This window comes from Notamacropus eugenii, chromosome 6, assembly GCF_028372415.1.
Source record: "Notamacropus eugenii isolate mMacEug1 chromosome 6, mMacEug1.pri_v2, whole genome shotgun sequence".
In the NCBI taxonomy this organism is placed as follows: domain Eukaryota; kingdom Metazoa; phylum Chordata; class Mammalia; order Diprotodontia; family Macropodidae; genus Notamacropus; species Notamacropus eugenii.
The window spans coordinates 79,795,550-79,816,131 of record NC_092877.1 but is presented as its reverse complement, the minus strand read 5'-3'; the positions used below and the strand labels follow the sequence as shown (position 1 = coordinate 79,816,131).

The following is a 20,582-nucleotide window of genomic DNA, read 5'->3' as shown; positions in this document are numbered from 1 at the left end:
TAAATTATTTTTTTCTCTTTTCACTAGGTGTGTGGGTAGGGATATATCAAAATCAGTGCAATAAAAAACACAAGATGAAAAAATATCAAAAAAAATCTGTTGAATGAACATTAAACGGCAACAAAGTTCAGTTTAAATATAGCTGATAGAACTGCTCAAAAATAATCAAAGCTATATAGTTCATTTTAAAGAGATAATACAAAGCTAAGTAAATAAACTAACAAAAATTATAAATTATTATCTGCGTGGTGAAAAATGTACTTTTGAGAAAATCCTTTCAAAATATGGAATCTTAAATATTAAAGAATTAATCTCATTAAACTGAACCAACTTTTAATTTCTAAAGGAAAATATTCAACATACGATTCTGTCCTTATCCTCCTATGGCTCATGGTTCCTGGCCAGAAAGGTGGGTAGATGCTTTAAAAATAAATAAATAAAACCCCTAGATTATTTGCTAATAACTGAAGTTGTAAAAATACGTCCTTTCCCCAAGGCCTGGTGTGCAACACCTAAATACCCACATTCAAATGCAATTTCTTTGAGAGAAGGAATATGCTGAGACAGATAACCTTTACATATCATAATTTTTTTTTATAAAGCTAAGCTGTAAAAAGTTGTGGATTTTTTTGCATATACACATGCTTACTTTTAAAGTAAGTTAAGTTGTTTTTAGTGATGCTAAAACTTAAGGTCATATTAAATCTTTTTTTAAAGCTACATCTTGGTATCTAACTCAAGAACTGGTACACAGTGGAGACCTGTATCTCTGGAGAAAATTTTCATATGGAATGTTTTAAAATGACTATCTCCTAGAAATCAAAATAAACAAATAAGTAAAGGAATGAGTGGACAGACACACAGACAAAAAGCAGATAGCTGATTGGAGACTGTAATTCCATTCAACATGACTTATGAGAAAAGAATCACCATCAAAACGTTTTGAGTGGAAGGGGATTTAAAAGGTAAATGGATGAGCATGAGGGTACTTTAGTTATGTTACTGACTAGATATTGCTCCAAATAAAAATTTGCCTCATTATTTATGTTGAGCTATATGTGTTGTCAGTACTTCTTCTATAAATACAAAATTATGTATAAGTATAGCAAAATGAAGCAGGACACAAATACATAATATGTACATATATTAGAAAAGGGAAATTAAATACCTGTTCCAATTCCTGCTCTGCATATTGGCGTCTACTCAATTCACATTCAGCTCCCTCTCGCAGTTCTCTCAGTCGACAAGCCTCCTCCTTTGCAAAATTAATTTCATCCATCATTTTGCGCTCTAAATTTTGCTTTTCCACAGCAACATTTCTATTTTCTTCTTGTGCCTTTTCAAGCCTTACAGCAGAATAAATAGCAAAGAAAAAAGTTCATTAAAAAGTTGAAAATGTTATATCTGACTACAGAATTAACCATAAGAAGATGCAGGCTAAATTTTTCAAAGGGAAGTTACAGCACTTTCAACAAAATATTGAGTTTATAAAAGCAGCAGAAAGCTTGCTTATGGTTAATTGGATTTCTTAAGCTAAAGGAGTACAAGTACAAAAATGTTCTCTTAAACAAAAAGAGCATATAAAAAATTCACAATTTACCTTAATGTAAATTAAAATGAATAAAACTCCACATTTTCTCCAAAATTCGATTTTCCCAATATTCCTAAATTTGTTTTTTAATTTGCTGAATATTTTGAACATTACTTTTAAAATATATTAATAAATAGATGATATCCTAGAATACTAAATAAAACTTTCATATAACCTAAGGTTCCATATGAATTATTTTAAAAGTACATCAATCCATTTCTGGGGCCACAGCCAAGATGGGAAAGTAGAGAAATCACTCTGCTGAGCTTGCCCAACACTGCCCTCCAAACAACTTCAAAATAATGCCTCAAATCAAATTATGGAGCAGCAGAGTCAACAAAAGGTCAGAGTGAGAAATTTTTCCAGACTCAGACCACTTAGGAGATAAGAGAGATCTGTGACATCACAGTGGAGGTTGATTCAGAGTCCAAGTAGATTAAGCACCAATGATAAGACTACCTGGTGGCAACAGAAGCAAGAGTAGCTTAAGAAACTCTCAAGCTAGAAATGGTACGGGGACTGAGCAAGTGATCAGAAAGAGACTACAGAGGATCCCTGTCCTAGCACTGGACACTGTTTGGCAACTCCACTGTCTGTACCCACAATAGTTCAAGGACAGAGAAAAGCACTTTTGGTCAAAAAAGTGAGAGTGGCAGTCCTAAGGGGCAGTATAATTTTGGGTAAGAAGAGATCAGGGACCCTGAGGAGTAATATCACTTCCAGTCCCAGATGAGCAGGGACCCTGAAGGTCAGGATCAACTGCAATTTCAAGGCATCAGGAGCCGTTACTGGATACGTACCAGAGTTGAAATCAGGAGAGTAGTGACTGCGCCTCTTCCCAGATCACACTACCTTGGAAACACCAAAAACTTGCAAACCCCCAAAACCAGCTTTGACAACAGCAGCTCAGAAAAAAAATTTAAACTTAGGATAATGGGGCAGGACACAAATACATAATATGTCCATATATTAGAAAAGGGAAATTAAATACCTGTTCCCAGGATAGTGCTCAAGCTGAGAACAGAGCCCAATTTTAATATAAAATTCAAAATCAACAAACAGGGTGGGGAAATGAGCAAACAAAAAACAAAGAAAAAATAACAACCTGACTATTAAAAGCTACTAAGGTAACAGGGCAGATCAAGATACAAACTCAGAAGAAGACAATGAAGTCAAAAAAGCTACAAATAAAACCTCAAAAAAATGTAAAATGGACAGAAGTCCAACAAGAATTTCTGAAAGAGATTTTTAAAATCATTTTCAAACTCAAATAAGAAGAGTAGAGGAAAAATTAGGTAAAGAAATGAAAGAAAAGAAAAAAATTATGACAACACAATCAACAGCTTGGCTAAAGAAAAAAATGATGGCAAAAAAAAAATACTGGAAAAATACCTTTAAAAAACAGAATTGGTCATATGGAAAAAGAGGTAAAAAAAAAATTCAGTAATAAAAGTAATTCCTTAAAGTAAGAACTGGTCAATGGAAAAATGTTAAAAAAAAAAAAAACTCACTGAAGAAAAATAATTCCTTAAAAATGAGAATTGGACAACTAGAAGTCATCAAGAATGTGAAACATCAAGAATGAAAAAAAGGAAGAAAATGTGAAATATCTCACAGAAAAACAATTGCAAGAAAAAATAAAATAGACCAAAGGAAAGAATTCATTTTACAGAGCTAGAAAAAACAATAAAATTTATCTGAAAGAACAAAAAATTAAGACTATCAAAGGAATCAATGAAAAAATTGTGAAAGAAGACAACCTAGCAGTTCCAGATTTCAAACTATATTACAAGGTGGTGATCATCAAAGCAATCTCACACTGGCTAAGTAATAGAATAAAATGTAGCTGTCAGATCTATAGTTAAGGGAACAGCTCATAACCTAAACAAAGAGACAGGATTGTTGGAAATAAAAATGGAAAAGTCTGATTATATGAAATTAAAAAGTATTTTGCTCCAAACAAAACTAATGCAACCAAAATTACGCAGGCAAGTAGGAAAAAATTGTATAGCAAGTTTCTCTGACGAAGACCTCATTTCTCAAATATATAGGGAACTGACTCAAATTTATAAAAATAAGAGTCATTCCTCAGTTGATAAAAGGTCACAGAATATGAACAGGCATTTTTCAGAAGAAATCAAAGTTATTAATAATCATATGAAAAAATATTCTAATTCATACTGATTAGAAAAATGCAAATTAAAACAACTCTGAGATACTACCTCACCCCTATCAGATTGGTCAATATGACAGAAAAAGAAATTGAAAAATGGTGAAAGGGATGTGGAAAAATTGTGACATTAATGCATTGTTGGTGGAGTTATGAACTAGTCCTACCATTCTGGAGAACAATTCAGAACTATGCCCACAGGGCTATAAAACCATGGATACCCTTTGGCCCAGCAACACCACTACAAAAATATTATAGCAGTTGTGTTTTTGTGTGTGGTGGTGAAGAGTTGGAAACTGGAGGCAGCCCATCAACTGGGGAATGGCTGAACAAGCTGTACTATATGATTGTGATGGAATAGTACTGTGTTATAAGAAATGAGCAGGATAGCTTCAGAAAAACTTGGGAAGACTTCACTGAACTGATGCAAAGTAAAGTGAGCAGAACCAGGAAACCACTGTCCACAGTAACAGCAATATGGTGTGATAATCAACTGTGCAAGATGTAGCTACTCTGATCAAGACAATGATCTAAGCCAATTCCAAAGGACCCACAATGAAAATGCTAACTACCTCCAGAGAGAGGACTGATAAACTCTGAATGCATACTAAAGCATTTTTTTTTTTACTTTTTTCATTTTTCTTGTTTTATTTTTGCCTGTTTTATTTTGTAACATGGCTAATAGAATAGCTTTATATGACTCAACATATATAACAGATATCAAATTGTTTGCCTTCTCAAGGAGAGTGCAGGGATGAAAGGGAGAGAAAATCTGGAAGTCCATTTTTCTTATTTTTAAAAATTTACATGTAATCAGGAAATATTTAATGAATTAATAAAAATATATTTGTAAAAGTACATAAAACATAAATTTATGCTAAATTTTTATAAAAACTACTTTACCATGTAATTTAGTTATTAATATCACAATGTTAAACAGCTTACAAGATATGTATCTTTTTCTCTTCCATACCTCTCTTGTAAGTCCATTAGACTTTGCTCTGCAGTCTGTAGGCTCTCCAGGTCTTTCATCATTTTTGCAACATGTTCTTTGGAAGTCTTATTCTGAGTATAAGCAAACCAGCAGCCTGCAACCCCAATTACTATAGAAACTGTGAGCACAAAGTCCTTCATCCAGTTGTGAGGTGGACCTATGTCAATAATAAAATATGTACATGTGATATAGGCGTTAGAATGGCAGCTCATAGGAGAAATTACTTTGGAAAAGCAGGAAGAACCTAGATTCCTACAGTTTGAACTTCAGTCCCTTTTAAAAACTGTTTGATCACAAAAGAAATGTTTGAACTAATATTCACACGCACATTTTACATCATTACAGCAAGGAGAGGGTAGAGAAAGCAGATGGGACACTCCCTTATTACCAGAGGAAGTTTCAACTCTTCTACCATTTACTGTTTTTCTGAGTGTTTGTTACTCAGCCGTTTTCAGTCACATTCAAGTCTTCACGACTCTATTTGGGGCTTTCTTGACAAAGACACAGGAGTGCTCTGCCCTTCACTTCTCTAGCGCATTTTACAGATGATGAAACTGAGGCAAACAGAGTTAACTGATTTGCTCAGGGTAACATTGTCTGAGGCCAAGTTTTAACTCAGGAAGTTGACAATCTGTGCCAATTAGCTGCTCCCTCTGGTATGTAATCAATACAAAAATCAAGAGCAGTAGTAGGCAGGAAGTACAGTGAACTAGAGCAAATAAAAAGCACAAACTCTCAGGTAGAAGTTGGTATCAAAGGTCAAAAGAGAAGGTATCATGGTCTAGTGGATACCACATTTAATAGAATTCAATCTATAGATCACTAACTAAACCAATCACATCTCAAAAGGAATGAAAAATAATTACTATCTCAGCTCTTGCACTGGGTTTTTATTTTTTATTGTTTTAAAGTAGGGTAAAAGAAGGGCAGCAGCTAAAGGGACAATAAAAGCCACGTTCCTCTTGGTTCCTCATATGGCAAAAAGAGATTTGTAGCATGAAATCTCTCTGTACTGCTAAGGGCAGAAAAATAATACTTTTCCAGGCCTCTCAATTATTTACCTAAATGGATCTAATTGATCAACTGTGTTCAGATTTCAAAGGAAAAAAATATTGAGCATAGTTCATTGCCAGATCAAAGTTTCAATCCATATTAGCATAAGGACACTGTAGATTCCCAGAACACTATTTAAAATAAAAATAAACTAAAAAGAAGCCTAAATAGTTTTCTAGTACCAAAAATGACTTCTCTAGAAAGCTAAAGAGCCCAAGGTAACAGAGACACAGAACATAGTAAGAAAGAGCCTCTAAAATATTCCTTACTAGAGAGAATATTAGTCTATTAAGAAGTTTTTGATGAGAGAAAATTCAGTAAGGTTTTTAAAACATGTTGCATCAGAGTTTAGGAAGTACAGCTCAAAATGCAGTTTCCATGTGCAGGCCTCCTTCTATACACTGTCTCATATACTTGATAAGCATTATGGATTCTTTGGAATAGCTAAATTCAAAAAATGACCTTGACCCATAAAAGACATGTTCTACAAAGGAACAAAACTAAAATTCTAATATTTTTATACTCTTTAGCACTAGTTCTTAACTTTGTTTTACATCATATATCTTTTCTGCAGTCTGGTGATTCTAAGGGAACCCCCTCCCAGAATAATGTTTTTAAATAAATAAAATAAAACTAATTATACTGAAGCAGAGTTGTCAAAATATAAGTAACAAAACTCCCCCATTTCAAGCTTATCTCAGCCTCCAGCTCTGATGTGAATTGGTATATAACTTAAGTGTATAATTATTAGAAATAAACTGACTTCACAATTGAAGAACAAGCCATTACATAAAGTGGAAATGATTTAAGTTTGATTTAACTCTTAAAATTTCATACATATTTGCCGATTTTAGAACATTTCTTTCTAATTCTAATGTGAGTGTTTAGAATCATTTAATAATTGAAAATTTATTTTTAAAAGTTAATGAATCAATAAATTTTAACTGGTTTATTATAATGTTTGTTTTCATACATTACTTTTGAAACAAATTAGCTTGATAATATTTTTATTCACAAAATTATCTTTTTATAAAGCCTATTCCTTCAAAGCTCAGTATACAGAGAAATTTTCTATATAATTTTTTTAATCTTCCTACTTAATTGCCATAGAGTATGGCCCAAAGGATGGAGTTCAATATTTGGCAAGAAAAAGGTTCAGAAAGGGTTCTTCTCCATGGCTCAGTGGGTAAAGTACAGCACTTCCAGACTGTCTGGCCTCCAGGGATCTATAGCTTTCACTACTGGTTCACCTCTAGCACATATCAATAGTAGTATATATTGTCTTTCTATATTCCAGTAGGGAAAACTGTTTTAGCAACTTGTTTTACCTAGCTCGGTTTTATATTCATACCAAAATAAAGTCATTCCACCCACCACTACAACAATCATTTTTAGCAAGCGCTGCAAACACCAAAGGTGTGTGAAAACTATATTCTGGCAATATAGATATAACAAAACAAGTTTTAATTTTCAAATTTTGCCATAACATATTTTCATGTATTCTGTTTATTTATGAGAAAGACGAATCATAATCTATGATCATTCCCCCCCAAAAAAATTCTTCCTTAAAATATATAAACTTTTAAGGAATTTCCAGAAGAATTCTGGAATTAAAAAATAAAAATACAATAAATAACTTTATTTTTTTTGAAAATGCTATTTATATGAATACTGAGAAATGATTGAGAAATAGACAAAAACCCTTTAAAAAATTTTCCATGCTGATCCTTAACCAGTCTGAAGAATTACTAGCTAATGATTAAAAAAAAAAAATAGCCTCTAACAGAGAAAATATAATACTCTTATACTATTCCAAGTATCGTCAAATGATAGAGAGACTAATAATGTATCTTTACCTTAAATCAGAGCAATCAATTACAGGTTGGTAAACAAAGAATCTGACTGTAGAGTAAATGCAATCAATTGTCTTAATGGCCAGCATCATCAAGTAGCAGTGATCAAATTGTCTTATTCAAATTTTTCCCCCCAATTTCTGATTGATTATTTCCCCAATGTTCAGGTTTAAAAACATTCAAAGACGCAAGCTAAGTATAAAAATGTTAAGTCAGAGTTCTGCCAATCATTTCTATAAACGATCAGTTCTATAAATTTCAGGCTCCACTTCTGACATAACAAAATTGTAGAACATTTTAACCCTAAGTCTCTAAAGTATAAATTAATTCCCTCTTAGTCAATAACCAATTCTTCCTACATATTTCCTACTATTTCATGCTATTTCTAGACTCAGATAATTGCTAGTTCTTTAGCTTATCCTTTCCTCTCTTGGGTTAGAAAGAATACTAACGTGTTAGAGGTCCAAATAAAACCACATCCAATGCCTTCAGTTGAAGCTTTTGTCTATGACTCCGATCAATGATTTTCAACTGAGAAATCACAAATGCAGGTTCAGGTCCTGCTATCCTGTTCATAAAAAAAAATGTTGAAATGAGAACTCATTCATACAGATACACACATATATATGTGTATGACATTTAATTTTTTTCATATATATAAGAGTTTACATATAACCTATTTGCAAAACTGAAGCAAAAATTATAATGAATCACTAGATTGTGATCCACAATTTACTTAAGGCTTTAATTTTTTTATCTGTATCATTAAAACAGTAATTTAATAAGTATGAGAATATCTCCTATCATTCTTATTCAGGCTCTTTATAATTATCAAAGCAGCTTACAATCACTGATAGATTATTATTACTAGCATTTTAGATAAATCGAAAAGTGTACATGCCATTTATGCCTTTGTCTAAATTACTGAGAAAAATGTTATACTGCAAAAGATCAAACATTGTTTCTTGGAGTATTCCACTAGAGAACTTCCAAAATCATTAATGAATTACTCTTTAGATCTATCCCTTCAGTTAACTGTGAATTTACCTAATTGAAATCTCTTCTAGCTCACATCTTTCCATCTTATCTATGGGAATAGCATAATAGCCTTTATAATATTGTGCTAAAAGCAAGGCAGACATACTAACAGAATGGATTTCTTAAATGAAATACAAGACTAACTACAAATCTATCAAATATCACTTATTACCAAAGCAAAAAATGACGTATTAAGGAACCCAACCTTAGAAAGGAAAATCCAGCATAACATAAATAAACTGCCTCCAAAACTCAGTCCAAAATGATTTACAGATGAATTCTGATAGAAAAGCAGTGAATGCTTATGCTACTAAAATTATTCTTGACAGTAGAATTAATGAAGGAAGAACCCTTTGAGTTTATCGAGTCTAGTCATCTCATTTTACAGTTGAGGAAACTGAGGCTTAGAGAGGTGAAGGCATTTATCCAAAGCTATCCAATACCAAATTGTAGAATTAGAATTTGAGCCCATATCCTTTTGCCAGACTCCTTTTGTGATGGAAAAGTGGTTCTCATACCAAATCAGGGGAGAGGAAGAGAACTATATATCACTTTGTCTAGTAAATATTTTGCAAAAAAGTTTTAAGTGAAATATTAGCAAAGTGACTACAGTAATATCTACAGTGTATCCAAAACTGTACATATCCAACTACAGTAACATCCAAAAAATATTCATTTATAACCACGTGGGATTTATACCAGGAATATAAGGATGATTCAGCATTAGGAAAATAATAGCACATCGATAAACAAAGAAAAAAACCTTTGACAGTGTAGCTCTCATTTATGTTAATCCTAAAACCGTGGGCATGGGATGGAGTCTTCTTTAATAGGATCACAACAACATATGTTTGATCTTTTGCAGTATAACATTTTTCTCAGTAATTTAGACAAAGGCATAAATGGCATGTTTGTCAAATTCACAAATGCTGCAAAGCAAAGTGGGACACATTGATGTAGACAAGATAGGATATCCTAAAAAGCATCCTAACAAAATTCCAACAAGACTAGAATATCGGGCTGAAATCAACAATATGAAATTTAACAAAGATAAATGTCAAGGTCCACACTAGGGTTCTAATCTCCTTCACAAGTGCACGGCGTGGAAGGTCCGGCTAGAGAACAGCTTCCTTCTCTCAAAGGTCTGGCAGTTTTAGAAGACTCCAGCTGAATGTGTGCCAATGGTGTCATATGGCAGTCAAGACAGTGCAACACAAAGCTGCATTAAAAGTACAGAGTCTACGACTAGAGGCAGAAAAGTCCCACTGTACTCTACCTTGGTCACACAGACAATACCCAAAGGATTCTGTTCAGTTTGGAAAATGCCTGAGAGATGGTTTCAGACTTTAAATTACCAAACCAGAAGAAAATATTCTAATTTCATACTTCTCTTGGAACTGAGTAAGATACAGAAACTCACACACTGAAAAGCCTCATTCCCTTCAAATGATCCTTATATGGCTGATTTTAAGGCAATAGAAAGATTCTCACTGTCCTACTCTAGACACTCTCCAGTTTATGAATATTCCTTCAAAAATACTTTGTGCACTCAGCTACAGTTGCACTGGCCACATATTATTCAGCACAAAGGGACTCAGAATTCAATAGTAATTAATATACATGCCCCTCCTTACAGTAGCTGTGGTCACCAAAGGCTGGCCACCTCACACAAGATTAAAAAAAAAAAAAATGAATTCTTCTCCTGTCAAACCATGAGGGCAGGGAGTGTGTTCCTCTCTTACCAGTATGTTTGTCATACACAGAGATGTTCTTAATGTATATCTACATTTACCTCAAAAATATTTATTAGTAGAAATTTATGATATCTCTTTTAAAATATATCTCTGGTGAATTTATGTTTTCATTTGAATCTATAGCAATCACACAGTTTCCACAATGACTTTTTAAAAAATAAAATAAAATAAAGAAGGAATCACCTGGGAAGGGTTGTTCCTTTGACGTTGTTATCCCTAAAATTCTTCTCATACTGAGGAAGTTCAACAAATTCTATCAGCCACTGAAGGGTGTCTTCAAGTGTCCAATTGTGAACTAGAAAAATAAAATAAAGGGTTCCTTTCAAACATATTTTCTTTACAGAAGAAAAAAATAAAAATTACTATAAAGGAAAATCAAGTCATTAGGCTAGAAAATTCATTTGATCCATAATGAATGCCTAAAGTATATCTAGTACCCAGAGGAGAAGAACTACACAACAACCAGAAAACCTAATTCCTGCCTCAGGAGGCTTACAATCTTTAATGGACAAGAAAGAAAACAAAAGCTTCACAATGTTTAAATGGATGCACAGTGCTAAGAATAGCCATTTGTGCATATTTTGGGAGTAGCTACTAAAGAATTTCAGGAAATGTCATCAGATGGATTCTGAGTGACGGAAGGAGAGACAAGGGGAAAGAAGCTGCTCCATGCACAAAGGAACCACCAATAATGACTTAGAGTTGAATCTAGGAAAAACGAATGTGGGAGAGAATTAACTTATCTAAAATGGATAAAGAAAATACTATCTGTCTAGAGAAAAGCTAAACAATACAGTTTGTAATAGAATTGAAGATTCCAAAGTCCATTGTAAAACTTGTATATATTATTTTGGGGAAAGATATTGTGGAGGGTTTTGAGAACAGGACTGATGAAATGGAAACAGTTTTAAAAGACTGCTTTTATTGCAATATCAAGAATGAGATACAAAAATCTGCAAGCAAGGAAGTTCTGATAAACAGCGTTGCAGCCAATAATATTTGAGTGAAATATCAATGAATTCCATTGCATTGATTCAAGATGAAAGAAAGCAACATCACATATAAATAATTGGATAAACATGGCAGAGAAGATTAAAGAAAGTTTAAATAACTCCTATATCATATGACTGAATACAAAGCCTGTTAAAAAATTATTAAATACAGAATGTCAAACATGGAAAGAAATTCAGAAATTATCTAGGACCAAGACTCTCATTTTACAAATGAGAAAACTAAAGGCAAAAAAGCTGAAACGATTTGCCTAAGGTAGACAGCTAATTTTAGTATTATATTTGCATAATTTTTAGGCTCTTATTTTTAGAATATGAGAAATAGTTAAGCAAGAGAAAGAGTGGTGAGAATCAACTATGTACAAAAAAGCTTCAGATTAGTAAAACAGTAACATTTGCTAGCAAAATACAATTCTGGTCATTTAATTTCTTCAAGGACTCTTTAAAGATACTGTATGAAGAAATTTCAAGTAAAAATGGGTCTATATTATTATAAATATACCTGTGACCCTGATTAAGTCACTTAACCTCTTAATGCTCTGCATAACTCTTTTGCGCTACAAATTACAGAGAAGGCACAAGCCTACACTGGTAGGAGTTCTTCAACTGGTAGCTTCCTATAGCAATTAAATCACAGGTCCAGTCCTCATCCCTGTCTCTTTTGTCATCTGAGGGGCAATGTACCATAATACAAGGAATTTGTAAAAAAAACCTGGTGTTATTTTCTCTCATACTTAATAGCAATGTGGCTATTAGCAAGGGAGCTCACTGATACAGAGTAGTCCCAAATAAAGAAAGTCCTTCTATCAATTCAGCTTGGCATTGCGTGTATGTTACCTGGCAATTTACTTTTCTTGGGTATCCTTTAGAGACACAGTATAAAGAAATTACAAGTAATAATAGGCTTACATAGTTATCCTGTGTATTAACAGAAATGTTATCTTAGTTTTCAAATTTGACATGAGAATCTTTTCTTTTAATTTTTAGGTAATTCCAAAGCTGTATTTCAATGTTTTTATTAAAGTGTTTTCTCAGGACCTAAATTCAATCATCCCTCATAGAGTAAAACCATAATTCAGAGTTATATATCTGCACCTGCTAGCAATTCTGTCAAATGACTAATGACATCAGCAAGAGACAGAAGTGGTAGGTTCCTCTCACTCAATTTACACGCTAGTGTAAGTCATTGTACTCTTATGCCTCTTCTTATTCAACAAGATCTTGGAATGGGAGCTGCTCTATCTTAGCTGCTAAGAAGCTCCATCATGGCATGTGCATGCGTGCATGGGCATGTGCACAAACACATGGAAACAAGATTAGACTCTTGGTGGAATTTTTAAGGCTAGTTGTCTGATCAAGAACATAAGTCCCTAATCTCCAACTAACTTGATCATCAAATTTATCTTAATTCCCAGAGTCAGCATATAGAAGTAAAGATAAAGTACATCTGTTTTCAAAAAAATATTAATACTTCAAAATGATGTAGCCTTAAAACTATCTGCATAGTTTCTAACGGCATATTTTCCTTGGTAATGGTTGGTTTTATTAAAGACTAATAATTAGCTCTTTGCCATTATGCTATTCTATTTATCTTGTAATTCAATGAGATGCAAAAGAAATACATATATTCTCCTTCATATAGCCCTTACCAACTCATTCAATTGTTTTCAGTCTTGATGGTCAATGATATAACAGAGCAGTGTGCCTGGCCTGTTTGATGATGGTCCCTCAGAGAAGCTTATTTCTTTCTAGGTAGTCACTGTATGGTGTGCAGAAAAAAGTCAGTCCCACTGGATGCTGCCCTGGTCAGGTCACAGAAGAAGTTAACTGTATTCTAGTTTTAGGCAGACAAAAATAACCTGCAGGGTGCCTAGAAAATAGTGACTGTAATTGTTCTTTAAAGGAGGGTTTCTTAAACTTTTTCCACTTGTGTCAGTGCTCTCATTAATACAAGTACTTCTTTAAAAGGTGCAGACTTTAACCCAAAGAACTCTGTGACACTCTTGTCCATGTCCACCCATCAATCCACCATTCAATGGATTAACTCAATGTGCTAGGACCTTTCCCCGGAATTCCTGACACATATATAAAGGTACTAACAGAGCCCATAGGCAGTACACTGATTCTTCTTTGCTACTGCTACAGTAACTCACCCATCTCTCTTTTTTTTTTTTTGATGATACATCTCCAATATTATCCTTTATGCCATTTCTCATGGGTAATTCTTCCTTGGTAACATTTAAGTCTGTTCATAGCAACTATGGCTAACCCAGAACATTAATTCTTTAGAGACTAAGGTATTCCATGGTGCACAGCCACATAGCAGCTTACTGTATGGCAGCAAATTTCCCAAAAGCCATCCAAACTATGGTTTTTTCTGTTCAATTTTGGGCCCAGCTCATCATCCATCTGCTATGTCTATCCCATAAAAGTGAATACACACACACACACACACACACACAAAATGCCAAGCTGCACTGGTATAAGGTCTCTTTTCATTTGGGACTTCTCTATATCAATTAAATCCTTAACCGATGGAACTGACTTGCCAAAAGCCATATAGCTATAAAGTATGAGAGAAAGTATTAAAAACTAGGTATTTTCCTAAGTTCCTTGACTGGGAAATTCTAGTACAGCATGTTGCCTCTCAGGTGACAAAAGAGACAGGGATAAGGCCTAGTACTGTGATGCAACTGATATAGGGAGCTTGCAATGCAAGTCTACTAATGCAAGTCAGCACCTTCTCTGTAATTTATAGTATTAAAGAATTACTAAGAGCACTGAGAGGTTAAATAACTTTCCCAAGGTCACACAGTCAGTATGCATCAGAGGCAAGACTTGAGGCCAGGCCTTCCTAGATCTTAGGTCAATGCTGTTTTTTTGTATATGTGTACACAAACACATACATACACGTATGTGTATATGCTTACTACATGATGTATATATTTCATATCTATATGTTATATGTACGTACACATATATCTACTAATGTACCATGGATATGTATATGTATGTATATGGTTTTCCATTCAATTGCAAATCACATTCTGAGTATCTTTCATTCCACTGTTTTTCCTCCTCATGTGGAAAAGTAAAACTGAATTATGTTTAGTGATTATGGATCTCACAGAGCTTCATGCAATCAGCACTGTGTCAAACTCAAACAAGAATATCTTGAGATCTGAAACATCGAGAGGGAATTCCTCATCTTTGGAGTCTCCGATGGGTATCCTCCATGACAGTCGCAGAAATCAGATATTTTGGTTATTTTTTTGTTGCTTTAAATTACCATTACTCCCAAATGTATCCCTCCTACTCCCCTACCCAATTAGCCATACTTTCTAAAAATGATTTTAAAAGACAAGAGGGGAAAAAAAAGCAGTTTGACAAAACTAACCAACCAATCTGATAGTATATCCAATGCTAGTAGTTCTTTATCTTTGATGAAAAGGGAGGTGCATCTTCTCATCTCTTCTTAGAGCCAAGTTGGGTCACTACAGTATTCAATTTCAGGTTTTTTCTTCTTTTTATTTACGCAGTTGTAGTCATTATGTATGTGGTTTTCCTGGTCCTACTTATTTCATTTTACACCAGTTCAGGTAAGCTCAAAATTCTTTATATTCATTCTTTCTTATGAGCAAATTTATGTGCCACAACTTATTTAGCCATTCTCCAAACAATGGACATATGACAAAAAGTGCCGCTATGAAATATTTTAGTCGCCAGAAGATATTCTTTTCAATAACTGACTGCCTTGGAATATATATATGGCAGTGGAATCTCTGGATCAAAGGATAAGGAAAATTCAGTGTGGAGGTTTTCCTAGCATTATTTCAAATTACTTTCCAGAATGTTCAGACCAGTTCATAGCTCCACCATTAGTGTATTAACGTGCCTGTCTTCTGAGGTCCCTCCAGTACCATGCTATAGATTTCTGTTGGTCAGTGGTACATACATTTGTCATACAGCCTAAATTCTTCCAACGTATTTTACACTTGGCTATCTACAAGTTAAATTATTGGATTCATAAAGCATAGACTATGATATTTACTGGTAAACTCACAGACAGTAAGAGAAGAAATATAAATTCATATTTTCATTCACCTTCTGCCCATGTGAGATTTTGAGGTGCTAATTTTTAAACTGTCTAGGTAATACTGTTCAACTAAAATTGTTTGAATTATGAGTATATAAGAATTACCACAATAGGTAAGACCCACATGTCCCTACAGGGTAATATACCATTTTGCAGAGTGGCACCCAGGGACATATTTTAGAAGGCTATGACTGTATTCACTGATAATAATAGCTTATATGGAACATTAATTGTTACAAAGGACCTTGCTCACAAGAATCCTGCAAGGTATTTTTATGCTCATTCTAGATATAAGGAAATCTACAAGTTTAAGTGACTTGGACACAGAGCTATTACAAGTAAGAGATACTATCTGAAGTCAGGTCTCTTAACTCCAAGCTTGGTACTTCCCATTACAACATGTTTCCTTTACAATGATGGAAACCTCAATCTAAATATTCTTTTTTTTTTCAATCATATCCATTTTATTTACATTCATAAAATATTCCATACTATATTTCTCTTGTTAAAATTTTCTTGAAGGACATATCTCTGAAATTTGCCACATCTTTTGGAATAGTTGAGGCAACATGGTTTGGTGGAAGGAGTGGAGGGTTTGAAATCTGGAAAGACCTGGGTTTAAATCTTTTCTTGACATTTCCCAGCTGTGTGGCCACAGACAAGTCATTTAACCTCCCTCAGCCTTCTTTTCTTTTTTTTTTCCTTCTTTATTTATTTATTTATTTAACTTCTAACATTCATTTTCACAAAATTTTGGGTTCCAAATTTTCTCCCCTTTTGTCCCCTCCCCCCACCCCAAAACACCGAGCATTCTAATTGCCCCTGTGTGCCAATCTGCCCTCTCTTCTATCATCCCTCTCTGCCCCTGTCTCCATCCTATACCCCTTTACCTGTATTTCTTATTTCCTAGTGGCAAGAACAGTACTCGACAGTTGTTCCTACAACTTTGAGTTCCAACTTCTCTTCCTCCCTCCCTCCCCACTCCTTCCCTTTGGAAGGCAAGCAATTCAATATAGGCCAAATCTGTGTAGTTTTGCAAATGACTTCCATAATAGTCATGTTGTATAAGACTAACTATATTTCCCTCCATCCTATCCTGCCCCCCATTGCTTCTGTTCTCTCTTTTGATCCTGTCCCTCCCCATGAGTGTTGACCTCAAATTGCTCCCTCCTCCCCATGCCCTCCCTTCCCTCATGCCTCCCACCCTGCTTATCCCCTTATCCCCCACTTTCCTGTATTGTAAGATAGGTTTTCATACCAAAATGAGTATGCATTTTATTCCTTCCTTTAGTGAAATGTGATGAGAGTAAACTTCATGTTCTTCTCTCACCTCCCCTCTTTATCCCTCCACTAATAAGTCTTTTGCTTGCCTCTTTTATGAGAGATAATTTGCCCCATTCCATTTCTCTCTTTCTCCTCCCAATATATTTCTCTCTCACTGCTTGATTTCATTTTTTTAAGATATGATCCCATCCTCTTCAATTCACTCTGTGCACTCTGTCTCTATGTGTGTGTGCAATCCCACCCAATACCCAGATACTGAATAGTTTCAAGAGTTACAAATATTGTCTTTCCATGTAGGAATGTAAACAGTTCAACTTTAGTAAAGTCCCTTATGACTTCTCTTTGCTATTTACTTTTTCATGCTTCTCTTCATTCTTGTGTTTGATAAATATTCTTGCCCTATGAAGTTGATAGTAGATAACATAAAAGACGAGTCTAAGAAATAGGTTCAAGTAAGAATGACGCTAGCTTTCAAATTCTTAAGGAATTTGTTCACTCAGTGATGTTTTGAAATTAGCAACAGAACCACAGCCTACTCTATCCCTTAATATTTTGTTAATATTATTTCATAATTACTTAGATATGTAAGTGTAGTTTCTCCCAATAGAACATAAATTCCTTGTCAGAGGGGACTATTTTCTTTCTGTGTCTCAGGCACCTAGTACAGTGACTGGCAAAGAATAGGTGCTGGATAAATGTGTGTAGACTGACTGCACCTCTAACAAAGAGATGATGGCACTAAACTGGAATTAAATGAAGTATCAGGTAACAACTGATGGGCATAGTACCTAAATCTTCAGTCATCTATTTGTAGTACGTGAATATCTCATTTAGCTGTCTTTGCAAGACATTTTGAAAATCAAACTGATACCTGTACCTAAGAGGCAGATTAGCTTAGCAGACTAAACACAGGACTTGGGAGTCAGGAAGAACTGAGTTTAAATTCTATCTCAGACACTTATTAGCTTTATGACCATGGGCAAGTCACTTAACTTGTCCAGGCTAAGTTTCCTCATCTGTAAAATGGGGATAATAAGACCACCTGCCTCACAGCTTTGGTGTAAGGAAAAAATAACAGAGCTTTGCAAACTTATCACTAGATAAATGTTAGCAATTATTAATTTTTTTAAAATTCTGAAATACATGACTGCCAAAGTTTTAACCGACTGGACTATTTCTTTCTATGACATATTTGGCTGGACCTACAAAACTTTTACAAGGAAAATATCATCTGAAGAAAATGGATAAGACCTGTTCCTCTGTCAAAAGTGCACTAATATGTAGGTCTTGCTGGATACTTTTTATACCCAAAGTTCACAGCTATTAATTTTTCAAGATCAAGAAATTTTCACAAGAGTTTTCCATATAAGCCATTTGAAGACAAAAACAAGTCCAAAGACAAAAGGAACACAAATGACTATCAGGACCAGAAGTGAGCAATACAAAGTAACAAACAGACCTTTGGAAAATAAAGATAACTCAAAATAATAGAACAGCTGGAAGAACAAATCAATGCATTGGTTATCTTTTTAAAGTCTGAATGTATATGTCATAAAAACAAAAATGAAGTTTTCAAAGTGAAACAGAAAACTATTTCAATATAGAAAGAACTCATTTCTCAAACCTATGTAAATGATTATCCAAAAAATAAACTTAGATTTTTAGCGTAGGAATATTAATAGAAGAGCGCTTTGGGGCAGCTTTCTATTTGATCTGCAATTTTATGTGATTGTTTTATGTAGTGTTTTAATGTCTCACAGGTTACTAAAAATAATGAATTTCATTTATTCGGTGAAGTACAATTTGAAGCCAGGGCTTCATTTGTTTAGGGTTAATGAATGATGTTCTCCCATTATAACTCCATGATACAAAAGATAAAGAAATAAACTGTAGAACATCCTGCCCACTACTGCATAAAGTACAGTAGAATGGAAGGAGCACTGGATTTGGAGCTGAAGTCTCTCAATATCTGTCACTTACTTTTGGGTCCATGGACAAGTCTGGGACTCACTCTCCACAGCAATGGATTAGGTAAATTTAAAGGTCACTTACACTTCTAAATCCATGATTTTAACCTTTAACTATGAGAACTTAAAGGGATTTGCCCAATAACACACTGGTAACAAGTAACAAAGAGGAGATGCAAAAACAGGTCTTCTGAGGACAAAGTGAAAATTATTTCCCTTGCTGTTATTTAGATCGTTATTAAATTGGTGAAGACCCTGAGGACAGGGATAGTGTTCTTATAATTATTTGAGTGAATGTGTATGTATGTATATAATGAGATACTTCTCAAAAGTATTTATTTAAAAGATATGCCAAGATATTTTTTTTAATTACTAAAACCTTTTGGACACAAAGAATTAAAAAACAATAAAACCTGAAAAGACTACTGCCACCCCCTTTTAACAGAACACGCTTCCTGAGAGAAAAAGGCTTTTTAAAAACCCATTATTAACAGAAAACATATTCTTTAACTTGGACAGTACTGGGGAGTATTTTAATTGCATTGTTATAGTGACTGTGCAAAATGTTCGTGTATCCCTGATTTCAGTTTGCACCATTTCATAAAGTCTTACCATGTCTATATCCCAAAGAGATCAATACAGTGACTGTGCATGATTCTAGAAGAATGATAAAGAAACATATTATCTATCTCCTGACAGGTGATAAATTCAGGGTGCAGAATGACTCACACATATTTTTGTATAGAGCCAATGATGCTAATTTGTTTTCCTTGACTGATGCAGATTTATCAAAAGGAATTTTTTTTGTTTCTTTTTCCAAAAAGGTACAGGGGTGAGAAGGGGAGAATCTGTTGATTTAAAGGAAAAAAGACACTTTAAAAACAGAGATTGAGAGGTTGAAGAATGCACTTTCAGATAAAGTCACTGTGCTGTTATGTTTTCTTCGTTATTCTTTATTAAAAGGAAGGCTAATGGAATTGGAGAGGAATCTAGGAATGATTCTAATGTAAAAATAAAACTTGTCAATAATCATTTTTTAAAAAGAGATCAAAGCAAAAAGAAAAGGACTGTATAGACAGAAACATTTACTGCAGCTCTTTTCATAGCAGCCAAAACTGGAGGAGTCTGCTTAGTGGGGGAAAATTAAACAAATTATATATAAAAGAATACTATTATGCATAAGAAATGACAAACTAGTCTTTCAGAAGAACCTAGGAAGATTTCCATGAACTACGACGAAGTGAAATAAACAGAACTAGAAGAATAATTTGCACAATGACAAAAAAATTTTTTTAAGAAGCAACTGGAAAAGATTTTACAACTGACCGGTGAAACGACAAATTGCAAGTCCTGAGGAACAAAGATAAAACATACTACCTACACCTTCTGCAACTAAGGTGACGAACTTAAAATGCTGAAAGAGACATATATTGTTGGATATAGTCAATATGAGATTTGTTTTGCTGGGCCGTGCATACTTGTAGAGAAGGCTTTCTTTTTCCTCTTTTAAAAAAAAAATGCTCAGTACAGAGCAAGGGAAAAATCATGGAAAGAAGAAATAATAAATGAAAAAAATAAAAATATTAAAGTTTTCCCATGATTCTCTGAAATCAGTCTTCATATGCTTTAATATTATGCTATAAATATTGCATAGTAATATTTTATTATATTTATGTCACAACTTAAATATTCCCAGTTTAATCAAACCTTTTTTTAAAATTAATGTTTTCAGTTTTCTTCAATCACTTCCATATATCTTAGATTTTTTCCCC

The 20,582-nt window shown here is 33.9% G+C and overlaps 1 protein-coding gene across 2 annotated transcripts in view; it reads right to left on the bottom strand.

Moving 5' to 3' along the window:
• The window catches only part of STIM2 (stromal interaction molecule 2), a 178,901-nt gene that overhangs the window by 23,053 nt on the left and 135,266 nt on the right, over nucleotides 1–20,582 (bottom strand). For both annotated transcript variants that reach the window (XM_072620423.1, XM_072620424.1), the window contains 4 exons: nucleotides 10,637–10,748; nucleotides 8,114–8,229; nucleotides 4,735–4,912; nucleotides 1,169–1,346 (listed from right to left, as the gene is read on the bottom strand). In XM_072620423.1, coding sequence (XP_072476524.1) covers nucleotides 1,169–1,346; nucleotides 4,735–4,912; nucleotides 8,114–8,229; nucleotides 10,637–10,748 — 584 coding nt within the window. The remainder of the gene's footprint in view (nucleotides 1–1,168; nucleotides 1,347–4,734; nucleotides 4,913–8,113; nucleotides 8,230–10,636; nucleotides 10,749–20,582) is intronic.